At 47.5% G+C, this 22,706-nt stretch overlaps 1 protein-coding gene across 6 annotated transcripts in view; it reads left to right on the plus strand.

Annotated features, from left to right (window-relative positions):
* The window catches only part of NUP188 (nucleoporin 188), a 370,052-nt gene that overhangs the window by 24,180 nt on the left and 323,166 nt on the right, over positions 1-22,706 (plus strand). For all 6 annotated transcript variants that reach the window (XM_029612592.1, XM_029612589.1, XM_029612591.1 and 3 more), the window contains exons 2-4: positions 10,940-10,994; positions 13,809-13,882; positions 19,975-20,059. In XM_029612592.1, the coding sequence (XP_029468452.1) occupies positions 10,940-10,994; positions 13,809-13,882; positions 19,975-20,059 (214 nt within the window). The remainder of the gene's footprint in view (positions 1-10,939; positions 10,995-13,808; positions 13,883-19,974; positions 20,060-22,706) is intronic.

The following is a 22,706-nucleotide window of genomic DNA, read 5'->3' on the forward strand; positions in this document are numbered from 1 at the left end:
GGCTCCCGAATGGCCACGTCGCCCCTGGTTCGCAAATCTGCTCCATCTAGCAGTGGACGGCCAACTTCGGTTGGGCCATCTTCATCGATTGCTCCATCAGGGACCAGTATTTTTCGATCAGGCAGAATGCTTGTCTTGTGGCCTGGCTTTTGAACGGCGCCGCCTCAGCCGCAAAGGATACCCTAATGCAGTAGTCTCGACTCTCCTCAAGGCCCGCAAAACTTCGACTTCGGTCGCTTACGTGAGGGTCTGGAAGGTCTTTGAGGCTTGGTGCACAGCGCATGGTACTCATCCCACAAGGGCCTCGGTTCCTCAGATCCTGGCGTTCCTTCAAGACGGACTGGACAAAGGCCTCGCCTACAATTCCTTACGGGTCCAAGTGGCTGCTCTGGGCTCGCTCATTCAGTACGCAGATCATTCTTCGCTCTTGATACAGCCTGATATCGCCTGTTTTCTCAAGGGAGCGAAGCATCTACGGCCCCCGGTGTGGGATCCATGCCCTTCTTGGAGCCTTAATTTGGTCCTTAGGACTCTGGTAGGTCCTCCCTTCGAGCCTCAGCGCAACGCCACCATCAAGGATCTCACGCTCAAGACAGTTTTTCTGGTGGCCATTTGTTCCGCACGCTGCATCTTGGAACTTCAAGCGCTCTCTTGCCGGGAACCCTACCTCCGTTTCACGGACACTGGTGTGTGTCTACATACAGTTCCCTCATTTCTACCCAAGGTCATCTCGACTTTCCACCTGAACCAGACTGTAGAGCTTCTGTCCTTCACAGCTGAAGAACCGAGATCTCTTCGTTTCCTGGATGTCAAACGCACTCTAATTCGCTACTTGGAGGTCACTAACGACATCAGAGTCTTGGACCATTTGTTTGTCCTGTGGTCGGGGCTGAGGAAGGGGTTCCGGGCCTCGAAGACGACGATTGCAAGATGGCTTAAGGAAGCCATAGCCTCAGTGTACATTGGTGCGGGTCGGACTCCTCCGCTGGGCATCAAAACCCATTCTCTTCACTCACAGGCAGCTTCCTGGGCTGAGGTACAGTCTGTCTCCTCCCAAGACATTTGCCGGCCGGTGACTTGGAAGTCTTTGCACACCTTTGCGCGACATTATCGACTGTACCTACCGTCGTCCACCTCCGGACACTTTGGCGACAGGTCATTCAAGCAGGGCTTTCAAGGGCCCACCTGGTATAGGGAAGCTTTGGTACATCCCACCGTCTGGACTGATCCTGGTACGTACAGGGAAAAGAAAATTATTCCTTACCTGCTAATTTTCGTTCCTGTAGTACCAAGGATCAGTCCAGACGCCCACCTCATTGATTGCTGGGTTTCTAGGGTCTTTCCTGCTCGATCTACTCTACTCATTCTGAAACACGTTGTTAATCTCGTCTTTTGAGAGGCTCCAGGCCGGACCCTCCCAACACACTGACAACTGCCACTCTTCAAATCCTCTCCAAAACCCTTCTCAAACCTCCAAGGTTGGAGTAGAGTGAAGGGGTTGTCATCAGACGGCTATGGCCTATATCTTATTTTTATTACTTTGGGAGATTAAGGTGCTGGGGTGAATCAGGCACTAGCTCAAACATTGGTTTGTTTATTTTTGGGGTTATTACCCCCCCCCCCCCAAATCTGCTTGCCTTTTTTACTTAATCGGCTATATGCTGAATATAGCTGGTTAAGTTTTCACTTATCTGGGCAAATGTACCTAGCTAACTGAGACAGTTCTAAACTTATCTAGATAATGCTGAATATTGGCATTTTCTGGCTAACTTATCTGGATAAGTTTGGCCTGCCCTTCAATGGTTGTAACCTATCTGGATAAACTTTATTTGACTAATCACTTAGCCAGATAACTGCAGGGCATTTGGACTAGCAGGAAATTTAAAACACCAGGGTTTGTCCAGCTAAGTCCCAACATAAACATACTTGTGTAAAAAATGCATTAGTGTTTTGGATGCCCATTTCCCTTATTTAAAAAAAATTCCTTTTCAACTTTGGCTCAGTAGAACAGAGGCTTATCAGGTGGTTCTGATATCCTTGTTCCCTGTACGTACCCGGATCAGTCCAGACTCCAGGGTTTATTCATCCCTGCCAGCAATGGAGACAGAGAAAAGCCTTGCTGACACTGCTTGAGAAGCCCTGGTGCCACCTGCATTAGATCAGTATTTCTCTGTCTCCAGCAGATGGTGGCTGGTGCAAAAACCTGCAGTCTTTTTTTTGCCTTTTTGTTTTTTCAGGTGAGCCTTCCTCCCAGGGGTTTGGTTCCCCTAAGGCAGTGGTTCTCAACCTTTTTTTGGCCGGGACACACCTGATAGATGGTTCTCATATGTGTGACACACTGAACATGTGACCATCACGGGGCTAAATGTAACATGCATTCTGCATCTACAGGAATCCCCTCAACCCCCAGCAATGAGTGCAGAGCAGATCTAGGGCATTACCCTGTACAACTCGCCATACAAAAAAGATATTCTGGTTTTGATGTCATCTCAGTAAAAGCAAAACAAACTCCCTTTACTTCCAGGCACAATAGCCTTCCTTAATGCATATCCTATTGAGAAAACACAACAAATAAGATTGATACAAATGCCTACATGCTAGTAAAATACCTCACCTCGGTCACACACACACACAACTGACGTTCAAGTACAGAAAGACCACAAATGATAAATATGGAGACAAACTGGAATGGAAAACCAAAAAAGCCACTCTGCATGCAGTGCAAACCTGGAGAAATGGAAAGAGAAATATAGCACCTAACATAGTCCCAGGATCTGCAATAATGCACACAAACTAACCCGCACAAAGTTACACCTGCATTATGGAACTCACTCAAACAGTAATAACCCTATCAAAGAAATACAACTATTAAACCAGGCCCTAAACACTAATACACCTCCTATTTGGAAAACAGAAAAAGCCAAGCTGCTATAGAGCCCCACACAGAAATAATTGTAAAGCTATACTAAAAATGTTACAAAACAGCTGCTGAACATCCAACAATTAAAAATTATTGGGGATGGGGGGGGGGAGGAATAGGGGAGGACCAGTGTTCATTATCCAATAAATGTATTTATTTATTTATTTTTAATTTTTATATACCGGTGTTCCTGTATGAACATACAAATCACATCGGTTTACAGTGAAACATTGAAAAAAGCAAAAGAACTTCGCTCGAAGGCGGTACAAGGAACAAGGAATACAAACTGGGATAAGGGAGACTATTCTAGTTAAGTTATGGAATGGTCCCGAAACCGGTAAACAACTAAACAATTCAACAAATAAACAGATAACTATAACAAGTAATCAGTACAAAGAATGGGGAGAAGGGCCAATTGCAGCTTGTAAGAGTAAGCAACAGTGATTGGCAGTATAGAATACTAGTAGGGTACATAGTGCCCAGAACAATCTTAAATGATATATGGAGAAAAGAGAAGGCAGGATGTGGAGCGAGAGGTCTTAGGTTCTTGGATAAATCTGGCAGAAAGGCCAAGAATAGGAATAAGGGCTTATGTTCCTGGATAAGCTTGGCAGAACAGCCAAGTTTTGAGTTTCTTTCTGAAAGTCGAGTGGCAAGGTTCTTGTCTGATGTCTGGAGGGAGCGCGTTCCACTGTGTCGGGCCTGCTGTAGATAGGGCGCGTTTCCTTAGGGAAGATTTTGCTGGGGGGGCTTAGAGTGTGCCTTTGTATGCTCCTCTGATAGGTCTGGATGATGTATGTGGACACAGTTGGGAGCTTAGGTAGAGCGGGGAGATGTTGTACAAGGCTTTATGGATAGTTGTTAGAACTTTAAAAAGGATCCTGTGTTTAATGGGCAACCAGTGGAGGTTCTTAAGGATGGGGGTTATGTGATCTCTTTTGTTGGTGTTGGTGAGAATTCTGGCTGCGGAATTCTGAACCATCTGGAGTGGTTTAATGGCGTTGGTAGGGAGCCCAAGCAGGAGGGAGTTGCAATAGTCAATTTTAGATAGTATGATGGATTGTAGTACCATGCGGAAATTGTTGAAGTAATGGTTTGAGTTTTCTAAGGACTTGCAGTTTGTAGAAATAATCCTTGGTGGTGGTGTTTACAAATTTTTTTAAATTTAGCTGGTTGTCAAGGGTGACTCCTAGATCTCTCACATAAGGAGATTGATTTAATTTTGGGATGGCTGATAGGGGGGTGCCAGACAGGTTGAGAAGCCAGTTGTTGTCATCTTGTGTGATGATTAGGATCTCCTTCTTGTTGTTGTTAAGGACTAAGTTGAGGCTGGAGAGCAGCTGATTGTTCGAATGCAGGCAGTTGTTCCAATGCGTCATAGTTTTGTGTAACGATTCTGTGATCGGGATGAGAATTTGCACGTCGTCCGCATAGAGGAAATGAGTGAGCTTTAGATTGGTGAGTAGATGGCAGAGCGGGAGAAGGTAGATGTTGAAAAGGGTTGAAAATTGTATACAATTATACCGGGATGTATAAGAAAAGACATTTCCGGTTACTTTTCTGTTCCCATGTTGATTCTGTTTAATAAAAGGTTTTACACATAAAACGTGTCCAAATATCAATAAAATATTTAAAAACAGCAGGCATCGCATCATGCCCAGTAATTAAAATGGCAGCAGTCTCTGTCTCTCTTACATACACAGAAAGCCATCACTTCCCACGACCAGTCTCTGTCTCTCTCACACACATGCTCTTATATACAAGCTCTCAATCACACACACATGATCTCGCACCCATTCACACCAGCTCTCACCCAGGCTTTCATTCACACCCACACATACCAGCTCTCACCCAGGCACCCATTCACACCCACACACACACACACACCAGCTCTCACCCAGGCACCCATTCACACCCACACACACACCAGCTCTCACCCAGGCACCCATTCACACCCACACACACACACCAGCTCTCACCAAAAACCTCTTCTTCCTTCACTGCAGGGATGGGCTCCAGTTCCGCTGCAGCTTTACTCCGGCGGGCCTTCTTTTTCGCCGCCCCGGGGATGAGCTCCCGTGGCGGCCTTGCTTGGTCAGGGACGGGTCTTCCTCTTCACTGCCACGGGGATGAGCTCCTGTGGCAGCCTTGCTTTGTCTGAGTTCGATACTGACATTCCTCCCACCCCACCCCCAGACTATGCGATGCCCCTTCTTCCTGCTGCACCGGCCAATCAAAGGCTTCCTCCCTTCCTTCTTCTTCCACTGGCAGATAAAAGGGAGGAGGCTTCCGATTGACCTGTGCGGGGGCTGGAAAAAGGGAGAAGGAAAGTACAGCGGGGCAATGGGACACTGGGAGACGCAACACACCTGCCGGTGCTTGGCTACACACCGGTTGAGAATCGCTGCCCTAGGGAACCGTTCCCTGTTCGGTTGAGGTGGACCAGCTGAGGTCCAAATTCCATGGGGTGTAAATCTGGTGGTCCAGAACCCTCCCCTCACGATGCCGGTCTAGCGGCTTTCAGCTCCTTTTTTCTTCTTCAGGGTTTTTAAAATTAGTTTCTTTCCTCGCTTGGCTTGTGGCTGAACTGAGCTGGACAGCTCCTTTCAGTTTTAGGAGAGGAACTCCCCTGCTATTTTTTTAGTAAAGTTTAACCCCCCCCCCCCCCCCAAAAAAAAACCATAAAAAAAAAAGACAGCTGAGTGGTAAGGTTCTGGGGTAAGGTTGCTTTGTCGTGCCGGTTTTGTTTTTTCATTTCTTTTTCTTTTACCTTGGGGGGGGGAATGGTTCGCGGCTCGGCTTGCCGCCCATGTGGTGCAGTCCTGGCGCATCTTAGTCAGGCTAGCCTGTGTTCTTCATGCGTTTCGAGGGGGAAAGGGCCCTCCCTCCTCCCGGGGGTCGCAAAACGACAGAGGTTGGAGAGGCGCGCGGCTGCTGCGATCGGGCCAATTTTAGCTGTAGCTGATTGCTCTGGGCTGCCAGCTCCCTTGTGGCGGGAGCGGTGGCCATTTTGGCGGTGGATTCACTCGCACCGCTGTGTTTGGAGTGGGAGGGGGATCTCCCTCTGCGGCTCTCCCCAGTCCATCCAAGTCCCCTAGAGGAGCAGGGGGTCTCTGGGGGGGGGGGGGGCCTAATAGGCAGGTCACCTTGCCTCAGGAGCCTGGGGAAGAGCAGGTTCCGGCCTTGCCTTCGGGTTTGTGCCCCTTCTTCCATGATTTTATCCTTTTGCTTCATCAAGCCTATGTGGCTCAGCAGGAAGGTCTGGGGTGCCCACGGTTGCCTTTGTCAGCTCGGGATCCGTGCCTTCAGCCTCTGGGTGCTGCGTCTGGGTCTAATCAGTCGCGAGACTTGCGGGTCCCGCGTTTGCCCGGGCGGGATGGCAGAGGACTTAAGGTCCCTCCAGGGGGGCAGCAGCAGTGTCTGCATCGCTCGTCCACGATCAGGGGCCACCGGACTTGGATCATGGAGATGACATGGGGACCCCTTCGGTTCCGGAGGCTGATGACCCCAGAATTCTCCGCTTGTTCCAGAGGGAGGAGTTGGAACCTCTGCTCTCTCAAGTTCTCGATGAGCTGGGGTTGAAAGCTCCTCAGGAGGTTCCGGAGATAGATGGGGGCGGATCCTGTCTTAGATAGCCTCAGGGCTCCTCCTCCCACTTTTTCTTATCATAGGTTGGTATGGCAATTGGTAGAGTGTGAGTGGGATTCCCCAGACTCCGGGTTAAGGGTGGGTAGAGCAATATCGAAACTCTACCCCTTGCCGGAGAAAGCTTTGGAGCTTTTTGCGCTTCCGCAGGTTGATGCGGCAGTTTCCGCGGTCACTAAGAAGACCACTATTCCGGTTGTGGGAGCCGCGGCCCTTAAGGATGTTCAGGATCACTAGCTGGAGCTTCATCTCAAACAGATTTTTGAGAGGGTGGTCTTGGGACTGCGGGCCGCCATTTGCTCCAGCTTTATGCAAAGAGCATGTCTGCGCTGGGTTCAGAGTTTTCAGGACGGGCAAACGCAACAGGGGCTGAGGCGTCTAATGCATATCGCATGGAGGCGTTGGTCGCATACGTAGCAGATGCTTTCTATGATTTGGTGCGTTCGCTATCTCGGATTATGAGTTCCACTGTAGCGGCCAGACGTTTGCTGTGGCTCCATCATTGGTCTGCGAATGTGTCTTCTAAAGCCTAGTTTGGTCCCTTGCCCTTCAAGGGTCGTCTGTTGTTTGGGGAGCAGTTGGAATAGCTGATGAAGCAGTTGAGTGAAACGAAGGTGCACAAGTTGCTGGAGGACAAGCCTCGGAATCGGCAGGCTTTTCAGTCCCAGTTGCGTTTTCGGGACGGCAGAAGATCTCGTCCTTTTAGAGGTCCCGTGGTGTCGCAGAAGCCTTTTCAACCTCTAGGCTCGAATTGAGGTCAGTCCTTTCGGGGCGGCCGGAGGCCTTTCACGGCTCCCACGGGTGGGGGAGCTACTGGGGTCAAGTCCTCCCAATGAAGCGAGGCCGCTTCACTCCGCCATTCCCTATATAGGGGGCCATCTAGCAGGGTTTTACGGGAGTGGACCAAGGTTACGCAGGATCAGTGGGTCCTCATGTTGATAAGAGACTGTTATGTGTTAGAGTTTGGACGTCCCGTTTGCGACCTGTTCTTGCTCTCCCCCTGCGGGTTTTTAGCGCAGCGTCGCGCAATTCAGGAGACTTTGCGCAGGTTGCATGAGTTGGGGGCGGTAATCCTAGTTCCTCCGTATGAGCGGGGCAGGGTCGTTACTCCATCTACTTTGTGGTGCTGAAGAAAGAGGGCACATTTCGCCCCATTCTGGACCTCAAGCTAGTCAATGCGTCTTTAAAGATCCTGTGGTTTCGCATGGAGACTTTACGTTCAGCGATTGCAGCAGTGCGCACTCGGGAGTTTCTGGCTTCCCTGGATCTGCCGGAGGTGTATCTACATATCCCTGTTCGTCAGGATCATCAGTGCTTCCTGAGGTTCGCAGTGCTGGGTCAGCATTTCCAGTTCCAGGCTCTCCCTTTTGGGCTGGCCAAGGCTCCTCGCACGTTCACCAAGGTGATGGTGGTGGTGGCGGCAGCTCTTCGGCGTGAGGGAGTGCTGGTGCACCCTTATCTCGATGATTGGCTGATTCGGAAGAAATTGTTAGATGGCTGCCGCTCTTCAGTATAGAAAGTTATTCGTCTACTAGAGTCTCTTGGCTGGTTGGTCAATCGGGCGAAGATTCACTTGGAGCCATCTCAGACACTCGACTACCTTGGGGCTCGTTTTGACATGAGGCAGGGCAAAGTGTTTCTCACGGAGGAGAGAATGATCAAGTTACAATCACAAGTTCGCCGCTTATTGTCGTTGAGGATGCCCCGAGCCTGAAATTTTTTTCAGGTTCTGGGGTTGTTGGCCTCAACGCTGGAATTGCTGCCATGGGCCTTCGCGCATATGCGTCCGCTTCAGAGGGCTCTGTTGGAGAGATGGCATCCTCTGTCACAGGCTTTTCATTTACCGGTCTTGCTGGATGCGTAGGCACGGAGCAGCCTCTTGTGGTGGCTACAGTTATCTAATCTGCAGCATGGTGTTAGTCTCCAAGTTCCGGATTGGGTGGTTCTCACTACCGATGCCAGTCTCTCTCTGGTTGGGGGGAGGGGCGGTCTGCGAGCGGCAGACAGCCCAGGGCACTTGGCCGGCAGTAGAAGCCTTGTGACCAGGGCAGTGCGGTTGGCACTTTGGGCCTTCTTCCCTCTTGTTCAGGGTCGATCGGTAAGGGTTCTGTCGGACAATGCAATGACTGTAGCTTACATCAATCGTCAGGGTGGCACCAAGAGTCAGGAGGTGGCCCTTGAAGCTCAGGAGCTGTTTCTCTGGGCGGAACTGTACTTGATTCAGTTAGCTGCATTTCATATCGCGGGTGCCGACAACGTCCAGGTCGATTTTCTCAGTTGCAAGAGCTTAGATCCAGGTGAGTGGGAATTGACGGAATCAGCAATGCAGCTCATCCGAAAGCGGTGAGGTTGACCTCATGATGGCGACTCGGCTCAATGCGAAAGCTCTTCCTTTTTTCAGCCACAGGAGGGAGTACGGGGCTGAGGGGGTCGACGCTCTGGTAGTGCCCTGGCCTCGGGGGATCCTGCTCTGTTTTCCCTCCGTGCCCTCTAGTGGGCAAGGTGTTGCGCCGCATAGAGAAGCATCCGGGGAATGTGGTGTTGGTAGCCTCGGAGTGGCTGCGTCGACCGTGGTTCGCAGATCTCGTCAATCTAGCTGTGGACGGTTCGCTGTGCCTCAGTCATCTTCCGGGTCTTCTCCGTCAGGGACCCATATTTTCCGACCAGGCAGATTGCTTTTGTCTAGTGGCTTGGCTTTTGAGAGGCGTCACTTGAGGCGGAGGGGATACCCAGAGCCGGTGATCGCTATGCTTTTACAGGCTAGGCGGAAGTCTACCTCCCTCTCGTATGTTTGGGTTTGGAAAGTTTTTGAGGTTTGGTGTACAGACCGAGGGTTATAGGTGGTTCGGGCTTCAATATCTCACATATTTTCTTTCCTTCAAGAGGGTTTAGCTAAAGGCCTTGCTTTTAATTCTCTTAGGGTACAGGTAGCGGCTCTAGCCTGCTTGCAAGGGAAGGTTGAGGGTTACACCTTGTCTTCCCATCCTGATGTGCAGAGGTTCCTTCAGGGAGTTAAGAATTTGCATCCTCCGGTGCGAAAGATTTGTCCTCCCTGGAACCTTAATCTAGTTCTGCGAGTATTGTGTGACGCTCCATTTGAGCCAATTTGGAGAGCGACTCTCAAGGTCGTTTTCTTAGTGGCCATCTGTTCCGCCAGGAGGATTTCTGAATTGCAGGCTTTGTCGTGCAGGGACCCTTTCCTTCAAATATCAGATTCTGGAGTCACGTTGCGTTCGGTTCCTTCCTTTGTCCCAAAGGTGGTCTCTGCCTATCATGTTAATCAGACTATCGAGCTCCCAGCTTTCCCAGAATTGGATGCTTCTGTGCTGCAAGTTTGAGAGCTTAAGCTTTGGATATCCGCAGGGCCTTGCTTCGATATCTCAAGGTTACTAATGGTTTCAGGAGGTCAGGTCATCTTTTTGTTTTCTGGATCAAAGAAAGGTGCCCATGCCTCCAAGGCAACCATTGCGAGGTGGCTTAAGGAGGCTATTGGGTCAGCGTATATTATTAAGGGCCGTCAGGTTCCTGAGGGTTTGCGGGCCCACTCGACTCAGGTTCAGGCGGCTTCATGGGCGGAGGCTCAGTTGGTGTCTCCGCAGGAGATTTGCAGGGTGGCGACTTGGAAGTCGCTGCATACTTTTGTGAGGCATTACCAATTGGATTTGGGAGATTCGAGCTCCCGGTCTTTTGGTGAAAGTGTCTTGCGAGCGGGGCTCTCAAGGTCCCACCCTCTCTAGGAAGCGTTGGTACATCCCAGGAGTCTGGACTGATCTGGGTACATACAGGGAAAGGAAAATTTGGTTCTTATCTGCTAATTTTCGTTCCTGTAGTACCATGGATCAGTCCAGAACTTACCCGGGTTGCAGGGGGAGAGTCTTACGCTCAGCTATATTCCTTTCAGCATACTTCTGTTCTTAGTTTGTTCATAACTTACCGAGTTTTTATTACAAGTTTTTTACAAGTTTTTATCAAGTTTTTGGCACATAATGTTTTTGGCTTGGGTACAGATTAATTCTGATATACTGCAGGTGGCACCAGGGCTTATCAAACAGTGTCAGTGAGGCTTTTCTATGTCTCCATCTGCTGGCAGGGATGAATAAACCCAGGAGTCTGGACTGATCCGTGGTACTACAAGAACGAAAATTAGCAGGTAAGAACCAATTTTTCTTTATGCTTTGTATGTGTCCCCTCATTTTGTAGTTTTGGAATGGCTGGATCTAGCTGCCTCAAACTCAGTGAGGATCACTGCTTTCCAGGTGTGTTTTGGAGATCTCACATATGGTAGTTTCTTCTCTTAATTGATTTTGTCCCTTGGGGGTATTTTGCATGTGGCTGTATACTGAAAGGTAAATAGAATGGACTTTCTGTTTCCAGGAGCAGTCAGGAGCTGTGGACCATTCTTCTGGGAAGATCAGCCTTAATAGAACCAGTAAGTGGATGCCATGCTGTGAAGGTTTACTTGATACAGGAAACAAGGTTTAAGACTCTCCCAATTCTGACCCAGCCTCCAGGGAACTGAGTAGAGCTGAGATCATACTGTATTCCAAATCTATCATAATGCCATCTCTAGAAGCAAAAGGAATTGTGCAAGGATCTGGCAGAGAGATCAGCCCTGAAGCACGCTATTATAACAGTAAAAGCCAGACACAACAAAAGGTCAGAAGGTTCCACATAGGCATGTAAGAAAAAACACTTAACAACAAACCATGAGTTTTAATAAAACAGTTTTCAAGAGTTATAAAATCATGAATGGGCTGGAATGGGTAAATGACAGTTATTTACTCTTTCAAATACTACTAAAACAAGGGGACACTCCATGAAACTAACCACCAGCAGATTCAGAACAAATCGTAGAAAGTACTTTTTCACTCTGCGCACTGTTAAGCTATGGAATCTGTTGCCAGAGGATGTGATCAGGGCAACTAGCATAGCAGGGTTTAAAAGAGGTTTATACGAGCTCCTAGAGGAAAAGTCCATACAACGTTATTAGCCAGATAGACTAAAGAAAGCTATTACTATCCCTGGGACTGAGTAACAGGAATTAGATTAGTCCTGTGGGAATTCTGCACTGCTGTGGAGTGCAGAATTCTTTGTTAGGCCCGGCGTGCTGCAAGCAGGGCGGCCTTCACTCATGGCACAACTGGGCCTGCTTCTTCACCATGAGCGGAGGCTGTCCCGCTCATGGCATACCTGAGCCTGCTTCATTTTTGCCGTGAGCGGGATGGCCTCTGATAGCAGCGAAGAAGGAGCAGGCCCCAATGTGCAGCGAGTGGAGGCTGTCCCGCTTGCGGCGAAGATGAAGCAGGCCTAGGTGTGCTGCTAGTGGAGGCAGTCCTCGCAGCGAAGATGGAACAGGCCTCGGTGTGAGAGAGAGGGAGAGTGTGTGTGTAAGACTGCAAGCCGGGGGGGAGTGGGGGGTGGGGGGTGAGAGAACATTTGTGAGGGTGCATGGGTGTGGGTGCCAGAGAGAGGAAGCTTTTCTGAAGAGATTGTGAAGGAGTGTGTATATGTGAGAGAGATTGGAAGCTGGTGTGTGTGAAAAAGGATTTGTGTGTGTATGTGAGGGTTCTTGTTTGTGAGAGTGGGAGCCTGTGTAAGGGGGTGTGTATGTGTAAGAAAGAGCCTTTGTGAAGAGAGGGGTGTGTGAGAGAAAGGGAGCCTATGTGTAGGGGGATGAGCGAGAGAGGGAGCCAGTGTGCAGGGCTGTGTGAGAGAGATAAATAGTCTTGTCTGAGGTTGTATGTGTGAGAAAGAAAGGTAGCTTGTGTGGGTATGTGTATAAGAGAGGGAGCCTGTATGAGGGTGTGTGCATCAGAGAGAGTAGGGAGCCTATATTGAGGGGGTGTGTGTGTGTGTGTGTGTGTGTGAGAGAGAGAGAGTGTGAGGAGTCTGTATGAAGGGGGTATGTGCATTAGGGAGAGGGTCAGAGGGAGCCTTGTGTGAAGGGCAGTATTGAGAGAGGGGTCAAATTCTGGGAGTAAAGAGAGAGTGGAAGGGATTGAGCTTAGAGGAGGAGGGGAGAGAGAGTGGCAGGTGGAGGAGTTGGGGCCTAAGAGGGCAAAGTGAAAGGAGACTGGCCAGGGAAGTAGGGAGAGAGGGTGGAAGAGACAGTGAACTTCTAGGGAAATTCTGCTCAAAATATTTAAAACTCTGCACCTTTAAGTAATACCTTTTTATCTGTATTACATTTTAAATTAATTACTTACTGTCATGTATATTGTGTTATTTTAACCAATATAAAGAATGCAGAATTTTGCAGAATTTTAAGTTTTTTTTTGCGCAGAATTTCTCCAGGAGTATTAGATCTACTTTCTGGGATCTGCCAGGTACTTGTGACCTAGACTAGCTACGATCAGAGACAGAATGCTGGGCTCCATGGCCTTGGTCAACCCAGCATGACAATTCTTATGTTCTTCTGTACCCAAGAACATAAGGGGGTATGTACATGGGTACACACCAGTGGGAATTGCAAAGGGGATCTCCAGGCTCCATGAGGGAGGCATTTTTGTCACCCTCATAGTGCTTCTCTTTTAACCCTGTAGTCTCCTCTCCTCTGTACTACACCTATCCCTCATCTTGTCCTGTCCTGGGTTTATGAAGTAGTGTGCTGCTGACATTACAGCCATGTTTACATGTAGCATGATTCTGTAAGTACAGAAAGTAGGCTCGTACTACTGGTCAGCTATGGTGATGGCCTTACCCAAAAGCATTGTGGCTTTGGGTTACTGCCAAATTCAATCCCTGCTATGTTTAAATAGATTGTATACAGTGCATTTGAATTTATTCTAAAAAAGAAGTCAAAATTTTTAAATAATAGTTCTCCACAGTATGTCTTTATTAGTGCCTTATTTATTTATTTAATTTAGATTATTTTATCTTCCGCTTTTGCACTTTTTTCAGCACTTCAAAGCGGATTACATTCAGGTACCAAATGGTTTATTTAGCTAAGTGACTTGTCTCCTTTCAGCCCAACTCCTAAAAAAACATGTGACAGAGATCGTACTGACTTATGTGTGATGGGGTACAAGATCCTGCTTTCATTTGGCCATCTCTTGTTCACAGAATTGTCTATGTACTTGTAAACCCTGCTGAGAGGAGCTCATTTTCAAATAAATAGTATCTTTACTTTTTAACTCATTGTTTCACTCAGTGATATTAAGGATGGATTTCAGTATTTAAAATGTTTCACAGTAACGCCACAACTTATGAAAGTTTTATTAATTGCTTATTGCGCTTTTTAAAGGCACAGATTGAGGAGGAGTTGAACAAACATTGGGAGCGACTTCTTGAGGGATTGTCGTACTATCGACCTGCCAGGTATAATTATAAGAAAAACAGACCTGAATGTACACAAAGGTGGGGGAGGAAGAATAGGTTTATTTTGCATATTTTGATTTCCCTGAAAATTATATTGAGTTGTGGCTCTCTAAGCACTGGTATGAATATTTCTGCTAGAATTAGTTTTTTCCCGTCGATAGCAGGGCTGAATTAGCCATGCTGTCTGGGAGCGTCTTGCGACCGGTCAGTAGGCGGAGTTTTCTGTACGGCTGCACGGTGAGCTTCCCGCGCGATTGCCTTGTTACAGATGGACCTAATTACTGCTATATTTGCCTGGGACCTGAACACAACCAAGTCTCATGTGCTCGTATGTCTCCCAGAGCCCAAAGGAAGCGCGTAGAAAAAATTGCGCGTCTAAAGGTATCGTCAACAGAGTCTTCGCCGGGACCGTCGAAGAGACCGAAGAAGACTCCATCAAAAAGGTCTGCATTGCTAGAGGGTACCTCTGGCAGGTCGGTCAATCCACCAAGGCCAGTGAAGGGAGTTGAGGCTGCAACTCCTCTTTCACAGAAATCCCCTCATGAGCCACTTGGGTTTCAGTTTACTGAACCCACTCGATCCCGCTTATCGACACTGAAGAAATCGGGTCATAAAAAATCAAATCGGCCGAAGCTGGACGGCGTGTCGGCGCCAGGATGCGCGCACGGAGCTTCGGTGCTTAGCCCGGCGCATAACTCATCGGCGCACAAGTCGGTGCACGATGTATCGGTGCATGGCTCCACGCACATAATATTAACACGCGGCTATGCGCACAAAACATCGGCGCACAATTGCGCACACGATGCATCGGCACACAGTGACGCGCACAACACATCAGCGCACCGCTCAGTGCACAAAGGTGCATCTAAGCGTACAGCATCTATGCCACGCAATGCAGCAGAGCTTCATGGTTTAAAACGTGCGAAGCTATCGAGTCATCCTCGAATTCCAACGCACAGGACACCAGCCTTGACGCAGCCTATACTGCTAAGTCAGGAATGTCTTAAAAAGTCACAAAAAATGAAACATTTAACATCTTCAAAACCTAGTGACACAGATTCTCACCAGCATCTGGAACTAGTCTCTGACCATGACTCCGACACCTCTAGGAAAGATTCTGATTCTCATGGGTCTTCCCTTAGTAGACCACAATCCCCTCCTCAAGACTCGCTCATAGCAGCAATGCCTTCAGGACCAGCTCCTTTTTCAGGACCTGCTCTACCTCTCGCATCTAAAGCGATGTTACAGATTTTGCAGGCATTAAATACTTTTCTTCACGATCTCAACACGGTACATCCTCAGCCTTTACTTGCATCTTCTCAGCCTTCACCAACTCCACTCCTTCCCTCTCAGCCGTCAGCACCATCTCCAATTGCTGATCAACCGGACTCTCCAGACTCGCCATGGCCATCGTCTCCTGGTTCATCTACAGGTTTTCCATCTGACCCTCCAGTAGGTCTCCCGGAACCTTATTCTCCTCCCGAAGACTTGTCCTATGCAAAGTTCATCGAGAAAGTAGGCTCTTTTTTAAATATAGAGACGGGAAAGATTCCTGATCCTAGGACGGAGGTTCTTGGAATACTGAAAATATTCTAAATGCCTCCAGAGCCAACAGCTCTACCACCACATACAGTACTGGAGACAGTCCTTCGTAAAACGTGGGAGAAACCTTTTACCAGCACAGCTACATCAAGGAAAACAGACTTCAAGTACCGTATGCGTAATTCAACAATTTATGATGTCACACAATTGCCACACAACTCAATAGTAGTGGAATCTGCACTATCAAAGGCAAAAAGGTCAAAACTTCATGCCAATTCACCACCAGGGAAGGACCATAAGTCCATGGATGACTTTGGCCGTAAAGTATACCATTTGTCCATGTTACCAACAAAAATTCAACACCATCAGGTTTACGTAATCCAGTATTTATTTGAATGTCTTCAGAGATTACGTCCCATATGTTTAGCCTCTGATAATACTCTTCCACAGCCATTTACAGACATGGAAGAAGGACTTCGTCATCTACATCGGTCTGTTTATGAGTCGTTTGAGTCTTCCACAAGATCTTTGGCTACAGCTATAGCGGCAAGACGAATGGTATGGTTGAGAGCGAGCACTATAAGAGAGGACGTCCACGATAAGTTAGCGGACATACCATGTCTAGGAGACAATCTTTTTGGTGAGAAGTTTGCGGAAACAGTTACCCTTCTTAAAGAACAGAGTACAGCGGTATTGTCACTCACTTCTACGGACCCCAATACCTCTTCCAGAAAATTTTACCCTTCATTCAGGAAGAAATCCTACTCAAGGGCACCCTATAAACCATACAATGCTTATCGAACGCAAAATTATTCCCACCAGAGATACCAATCTCAGACTCATCAATCCCATGGACGACCTCGTCAACAACGACCACAAAAGCCAGCACCCCCTCAAAAACAGACTTCATCTTTTTGAGCTATCCCGAGCCACCTCCACCACCATACATAGGAGGTCGCCTCCTGCTATTCTATGCCAATTGGGAGGCAATTACCTAAGATTCATGGGTGCTGAACATCATAAGGGAAGGCTACCAGATAAATTTTGTAGCACTCCCATGCCTCCCTCATATTCCCTCCCCCGGAATACATCAACCCACTCACTTGTACCTTCAGGAACAGTTACAAAATCTACAAAGCCAAAAATCCATTCAAAGAATTCCAATATCACAGGAAAATCGGGGATTCTACTCCCATTATTTCCTCAACCCAAAAAAGTCTGGAAGTTTTCAACCCATTTTAGACCTACGGAATCTCAACAAACACATTCAGAAAGAAAAATTCAAGATGATGTCTGTAAAGACTATTCTTTCCCTTCTACATCCCAACGACTGGCTATGTTCCATAGACTTGAAGGATGCATACTCCCATATACCCATGCACCCTTCTTCCTGGCAATACCTTTGCTTTCAAGCTCAGAATAGCCACTATCGATACAAAGTTCTACCCTTTGGCCTATCTTCGGCCCCAAGAGTGTTCACAAAATGTTTAGTGGTGGTGGTGGCTCACCTCAGACAACTGTCGATCCAGACATTTCCCTATCTGGACGACTGGCTTTTAGTAGCCTCGGATCAGGCTACTCTACGGAATCACACGTTCCAAACAATCAGTTGCTTTCAGACATTGGGCTTCATAATAAATTACGAGAAGTCCAACCTGCAACCGACCCAAACACTACAAGTTCTTTGGAGCGCTCATCGATACAACACAACAGAGAACGTACCTTCCGCAGGACAGGATTCAAACGCTATCCTCACTAGCTCGACGTCTATGCAACCGATCATATATAGAAACATAGAAATGATGGCAGAAGAAGACCAAATGGCCCATCCAGTCTGCCCAGCAAGTTTCGCACTTTTTTTTTTTCCTCATACTTATGTTACTCTTGGCTCTTAGTAACCTTTTGGTTCTATTTCCCTTCCACCCCCCACTATTAATGTTAGATGCAGCTCTAACACTGCTCTTAAGTGAAATATCTAGTGAAATATATATACGTTACTTTGGCACGTCAAGTCCTCCAGTTACTGGGTCACATGGCGGCAGCTATCCATGTATTTCCATACACCAGACTACACATGCGCCGCCTACAATGGGTCCTAAAGAATCAATGGTCTCAATACTTTCAACCCTTCTCAACCAGGATACAACTTACGACTCAAATGCGCATCGATATTCAATGGTGGAAAAAAACACCAACAACCTGACCTCGGGAGCACCTTTCCGGTTAGCTTCCCATCAACCAACGCTCACAATGGATGCATCCAGGAGTGGCTGGGGAGCCCATCTGAGCAAGCTAAAGACTCAGGGTCTCTGGTCTCCTCAAGAGAGCACAGAACAGATCAACCTCCTGGAACTTCGAGCCATCTGGAAAGCGCTTCATACATTCTCCCCTCAAGTTTGGGGCAAGCATCTCATGGTATACACAGACAACCAAGTCGCCATGTTCTACATAAACAAGGAAGGAGAGTCAAGTTCATGGATCCTCTGTGGGGAAACACTTCGAATACTGACGTGGGCAATAGCAAACAAAGTTTCAATGCAAGCCACTTACCTTCCGGGTTTAGACAACGTCACGGCGGATCGCCTCAGCAGAATATTTCATCCACACGAATGGACTTTGAAGCCAGAAGTAGCAACAAGGATTTTTCAACGCTGGGGCAACCCGATAATAGATCTCTTTGCCACAGAGAACAACAGTCAAACACAAGCATTTTGCTCCATTTACCCGAGCAAACTTAGTCATGCTCCGGATGCCTTTCTCATCCCATGGACGGAGGGCTTGCTCTATGCTTACCCTCCCATTCCGTTAATATCAAGGACAATTCAGAAATGCATCAGAGACACAGCGAATATGATCCTCATAGCTCCAGCATGGCCAAGGCAGCCCTGGTATCCGTATCTCATGCGGCTCTCCATTCACCATTTCCACTGGAGAACCATCCACGTCTGTTAACTCAGGAAGGGGGGGTCCCTCCATCCAATGCATCGTTCCCTCCACCTGACAGCTTGGAGGTTGAAAGGCATTTATTAAGCCACCTGGGTCTGCCATCTCAACTTAAAGACATTCTCATTGCATTCAGGAAACCTTCAACCAGACGTAACTATGCAGGAAAGTGGCATTGTTACACGGAATGGTGCAAACTGTGACAACTAGATCTGTTCTCATCAACAGCCACGCAACTTCTAGAGTATCTCCATACACTCTACCTTGCTGGTCTAGCGTTGGCTTCCGTTCGTGTGCATGTTAGCGCTATTGCAGCTTTCCACCACTCTTATAATGGACTTCTCATTTCCAACCATCCGCTGATCTCCAGATTCATGCGGGGCATGCTATGTCTACGGCCGCCGGTGTCAAAGCCGCCTATACCATGGAATCTCAATATAGTCCTTGAATAAGTTAATGCTGCCTCCTTTCGAGCCATTAGATTCATGCCACATTAAATACCTCACATGGAAACGGTATTTCTAGTGGCTGTCACATCAGCACGGAGAGTAAGTGAACTACAAGCCTTGGTTCACTATTCTCCTTATTTAGAATTTTACCATGATAAGGTCACTCTTCGGCCTTATCCTACTTTCCTTCCTAAAGTAGTATCGACTTTCCACATAAACCAGTCAATTACATTGCCAATCTTCAAACCTAAACCTCATCATAATAACAGAGCCAAGCTTCTGCACTCTTTAGACTGTAAAAGAGCATTAGCTTATTACAAACAAAGGACTCCATCTCAAGGAAGACCATCTCAAATGTTCCTCTCTTTTAACCCTAATAATCCAAACCAGCCTGTCTCCAAAAGAACCATTGCTAGTTGGCTATCCCAATGCATTGAATTCTGCTACAGTAAATGTTCTATTGTTTTGAGCAACAAATAAAAAGCACACCAGATACGAGCAACAGCAGCATCTGTTGCGCATTTAAGAAAAGTTCCGCTACTGGACATCTGCAAAGCGGCAACTTTGTCTTCTCTTCATACTTTCACATCTCACTACTGTATCGGACAGCAAACATCTTCCGATGCAGCTCTGGGTTCGGCAGTTCTGTCAACCCTAAATACAGAATAAGACTGTCTACCTTTATTGAAGGGTAGTGTTCTCAAATCATAAAAACTTACTATATGGACACAACCCGGGAGCTTGGGACTCCAAGACAGCATGGCTAATTCAGGCTTGCTATCGACGGGAAAAAGCAAGCTTGCTTACCGTAAACAGTATTTCCGAGGATAGCAGGATGAATTAGCCATGCGATCCCTTCCCACCTCCCTAGACAGTCTACAGATTCTACCAAAAAACATTTCCACGTACATCTCGCTTGGCTACAAGAGACTGAAGTAACAAGGCAATCGCACAGGAAGCTCACCGCACAGCCCTACAGAGTTCAAAACTCTGTACTAACTGAGAAAACGCTGCCTACTGACCGGTCGCGAGATGCTCCCAGACAGCCAGGCTAATTCATCCTGCTATCTACGGAAACACCGTTTATGGTAAGCAAACTTGCTTATTCTGTGCCTTTAGATCAGTTAAAAAATGGTAAACCTTTTTATCTCTCTTTAGTGCAAATTCAGCAGAAAAAGTAAAAGCCGATAAGAGCGTGGCATCTCCACTGAAGGAGCTTGGCCTGAGGGTCAGCAAGTTTTTGGTAAGTGTTTGTATTGGTTTTTTTTTTTCCTTTCCCTTAATGAATGCTGAGCTCACAGAGTTTTTCCTAATCTCTTAGCTCTGATGAAGAATGAATGGGAAATGCTGTTTCCCTGAACATACCCAGATCGGTCCAGACTCCTGGGTTTTGCCTCCCTTCCAGCAGATGGAGACAGAGAAATTTTTCTACACTCCCAGCATATAACCTGGTGTACCACCTGCAATATTTGATGTGGGTTGTTTGATGTTACTTGGTTTAGTTACCCCCATCTGTGGATTTTTGGATTGGTGTCCTCTTCTTTGGGAGCAGCCAGTAAGAGTACTGTCAGACAATGCGACGACGGTGGCCTATGTAAATCGCCAAGGAGGCATCAAGAGTCGGGCAATGGCTCAGGAGGCCTGGGCCTTAATCGCCTGGGCAGAACTTCACCTGGACAGATTGGCAGCATCTCACATCATTGGGTCAGACAACATTCAAGTGGACTACTTGAGTCGGCATCAGCTGGATCCCGGAGAGTGGGAACTCTCAGACGGAGTGTTTTATCTCATTTGCCAATGGTGGGGCACCCCATGCATGGATCTGATAGTGACATTTTGCAATGCCAAAGCCCCACGGGTTTTCAGCCGGCACAGGGAGATGGAAGCAGAGGGGGTGGATGCCCTGGTGCTCTCTTGGCCGTCGGATGTCCTCCACTATGTCTTCCCTCCATGGCTGTTACTCGGCAAGTTCTTGCGCCACATAGAAATACATCTGGGTGACGTAGTCCTCGTGGCCCCGGAGTGGCCAAGGTGCCCCTGATACGCAGACTTGATTACTCTGGCGACAGACGGCCTCTTACGTCTCGTGCACTTGCACAGCCTCCTGCATCAAGGGCCTGTTTGGATCAGGCGGATCAGCCAGGAGACTGACTGTTCCAGTGTCCAGCTAAGGAAAAACTGTTTATTAATTTATAATTATTTTAGAGGGCTTCTGTGAATAATATATTGCTGCCTGTGCTTTCATTATAATCTCTCTGTCTTTCTAGATATTGACATTGTGTATTAATTTGCTGTGGGTTTATTTAAGATTCAAGAAAAAACAAACAAAAAACCCTCTAGATTTAATTAGATACTGCTTCACTAAAATCTCTCTTTATTTAAGTTAGCTGTCACTAATAATCTTTGTCTAGATATTAATATTGGGGCATAAATTTGCTGTGGGTTCATTTAAAGCAAAAGACAAAAAATTCCAGAAAGAGTCTTGCTGTAACTAGCTTGGGGGCTGCTGACTCATAGAGCCAGCAGGGGTCAATCAGATCCTTTGTGGGCTGTGCTCAACCAGGAGACAGGAAGCACTAAAGATTCTTGTGTCCAGCTACGAAAAAAGTTTAACTTACGGGCCGATTCAGTAAAGTCTGCAGGAGAGCGGGCAAACTCTCCTGTGCGCGCGATTCAGTATGCTAATTAGGCCCTGCGTGTCCCTAGCACCTCCTTTTGGACCGGAGCGGCGGCTGTCAGCGGGTTTGACAGCAGACGCTCAATTTTTCCGGCGTCGGTTCTCGAGCCCGCTGACAGCCCCGGGCTCAGAAATCGGACGCTGGCAAAATTGAGCGTCCGGTTTTCAACCCGACAGCTGCGGGCAGACTTCAAATTTATTTATTTTTTTTACTTTTGGAAAGTTTCGGGACCTCCAACTTAATATCACCATGATATTAAGTCGGAGGGTGCACAGAAAAGCAGTTTTTACTGCTTTTCTGTGCACTTTCCCGGTGCCTGAAGAAATTAAGGTAGGCGCTAATTTCTGGAAGCAAAATGTGCACATTTTGTTTTCTGAAACGCGCGGGAATACCTAATAGGGCCATCAACATGCATTTGCATGTTGCGGGCACTATTAGGTTCGGGGGATTGGACGCGCGTTTTCGGTCCCTTACTGAATAAGGGGTAAGGGAAAACGCGCGTCCAATGGCGGGTTAACAGTGCGCTCCGTTGGAGCCGATACAGTACAGTGCGCTCCGTTGGAGCGCACTGTACTGTATCGGCCCATTAGTAAGCCAATCTGGGGGAGGGTCTTTTCAAACTCAATAGCAGATACAGGGTCCTGAGAACAACCTTGACCCAAGGGTTAACTGTTTAACGCCCTCCCTGCCCCTCTACCCACTCCCCCCAGGGGTTGGTTTTATGATATAGTCTGCCTGAATACATAATTGGCAACAATATAGGTTGGAAATTTGGTAATTCTTCAGGTGTTATCCATCAAATTTACCAAAATGAGGACTATCCAATGCAACTATTGTGGAGCCTTTACATTGAGGGAAATCATCTGGAAACTTAAGGCTTACCCCATTTGTTCAGAAATCTCTTCCCTCAAAAAGGAGCTGGTTAAAGCTGAATTAGCTGCAGTAAAGAAAGTTTCATCCACTTCACAGTATTCCAAAATTAATTCCTCATTACCGCAAAAAAAACCAAACTCAAGGAAAAAGAGGTTTACAGTGGGCTCAGATAGGATAAGTCCTGTGACCCACAGTCACCCATTCTACACTATTGTGCAATCCACATGTCTCCCTCCCCCCACTTACAGGAACCCCAAAATCAACAGGATTACTGTGGGCTCTGGTAGAGTAAGACCGGTGATGCGGAAACACACAATCAAGTGACGCAAGTACAAAACG

This window comes from Rhinatrema bivittatum, chromosome 8 (genome assembly GCF_901001135.1).
Source record: "Rhinatrema bivittatum chromosome 8, aRhiBiv1.1, whole genome shotgun sequence".
Lineage (NCBI taxonomy): Eukaryota > Metazoa > Chordata > Amphibia > Gymnophiona > Rhinatrematidae > Rhinatrema > Rhinatrema bivittatum.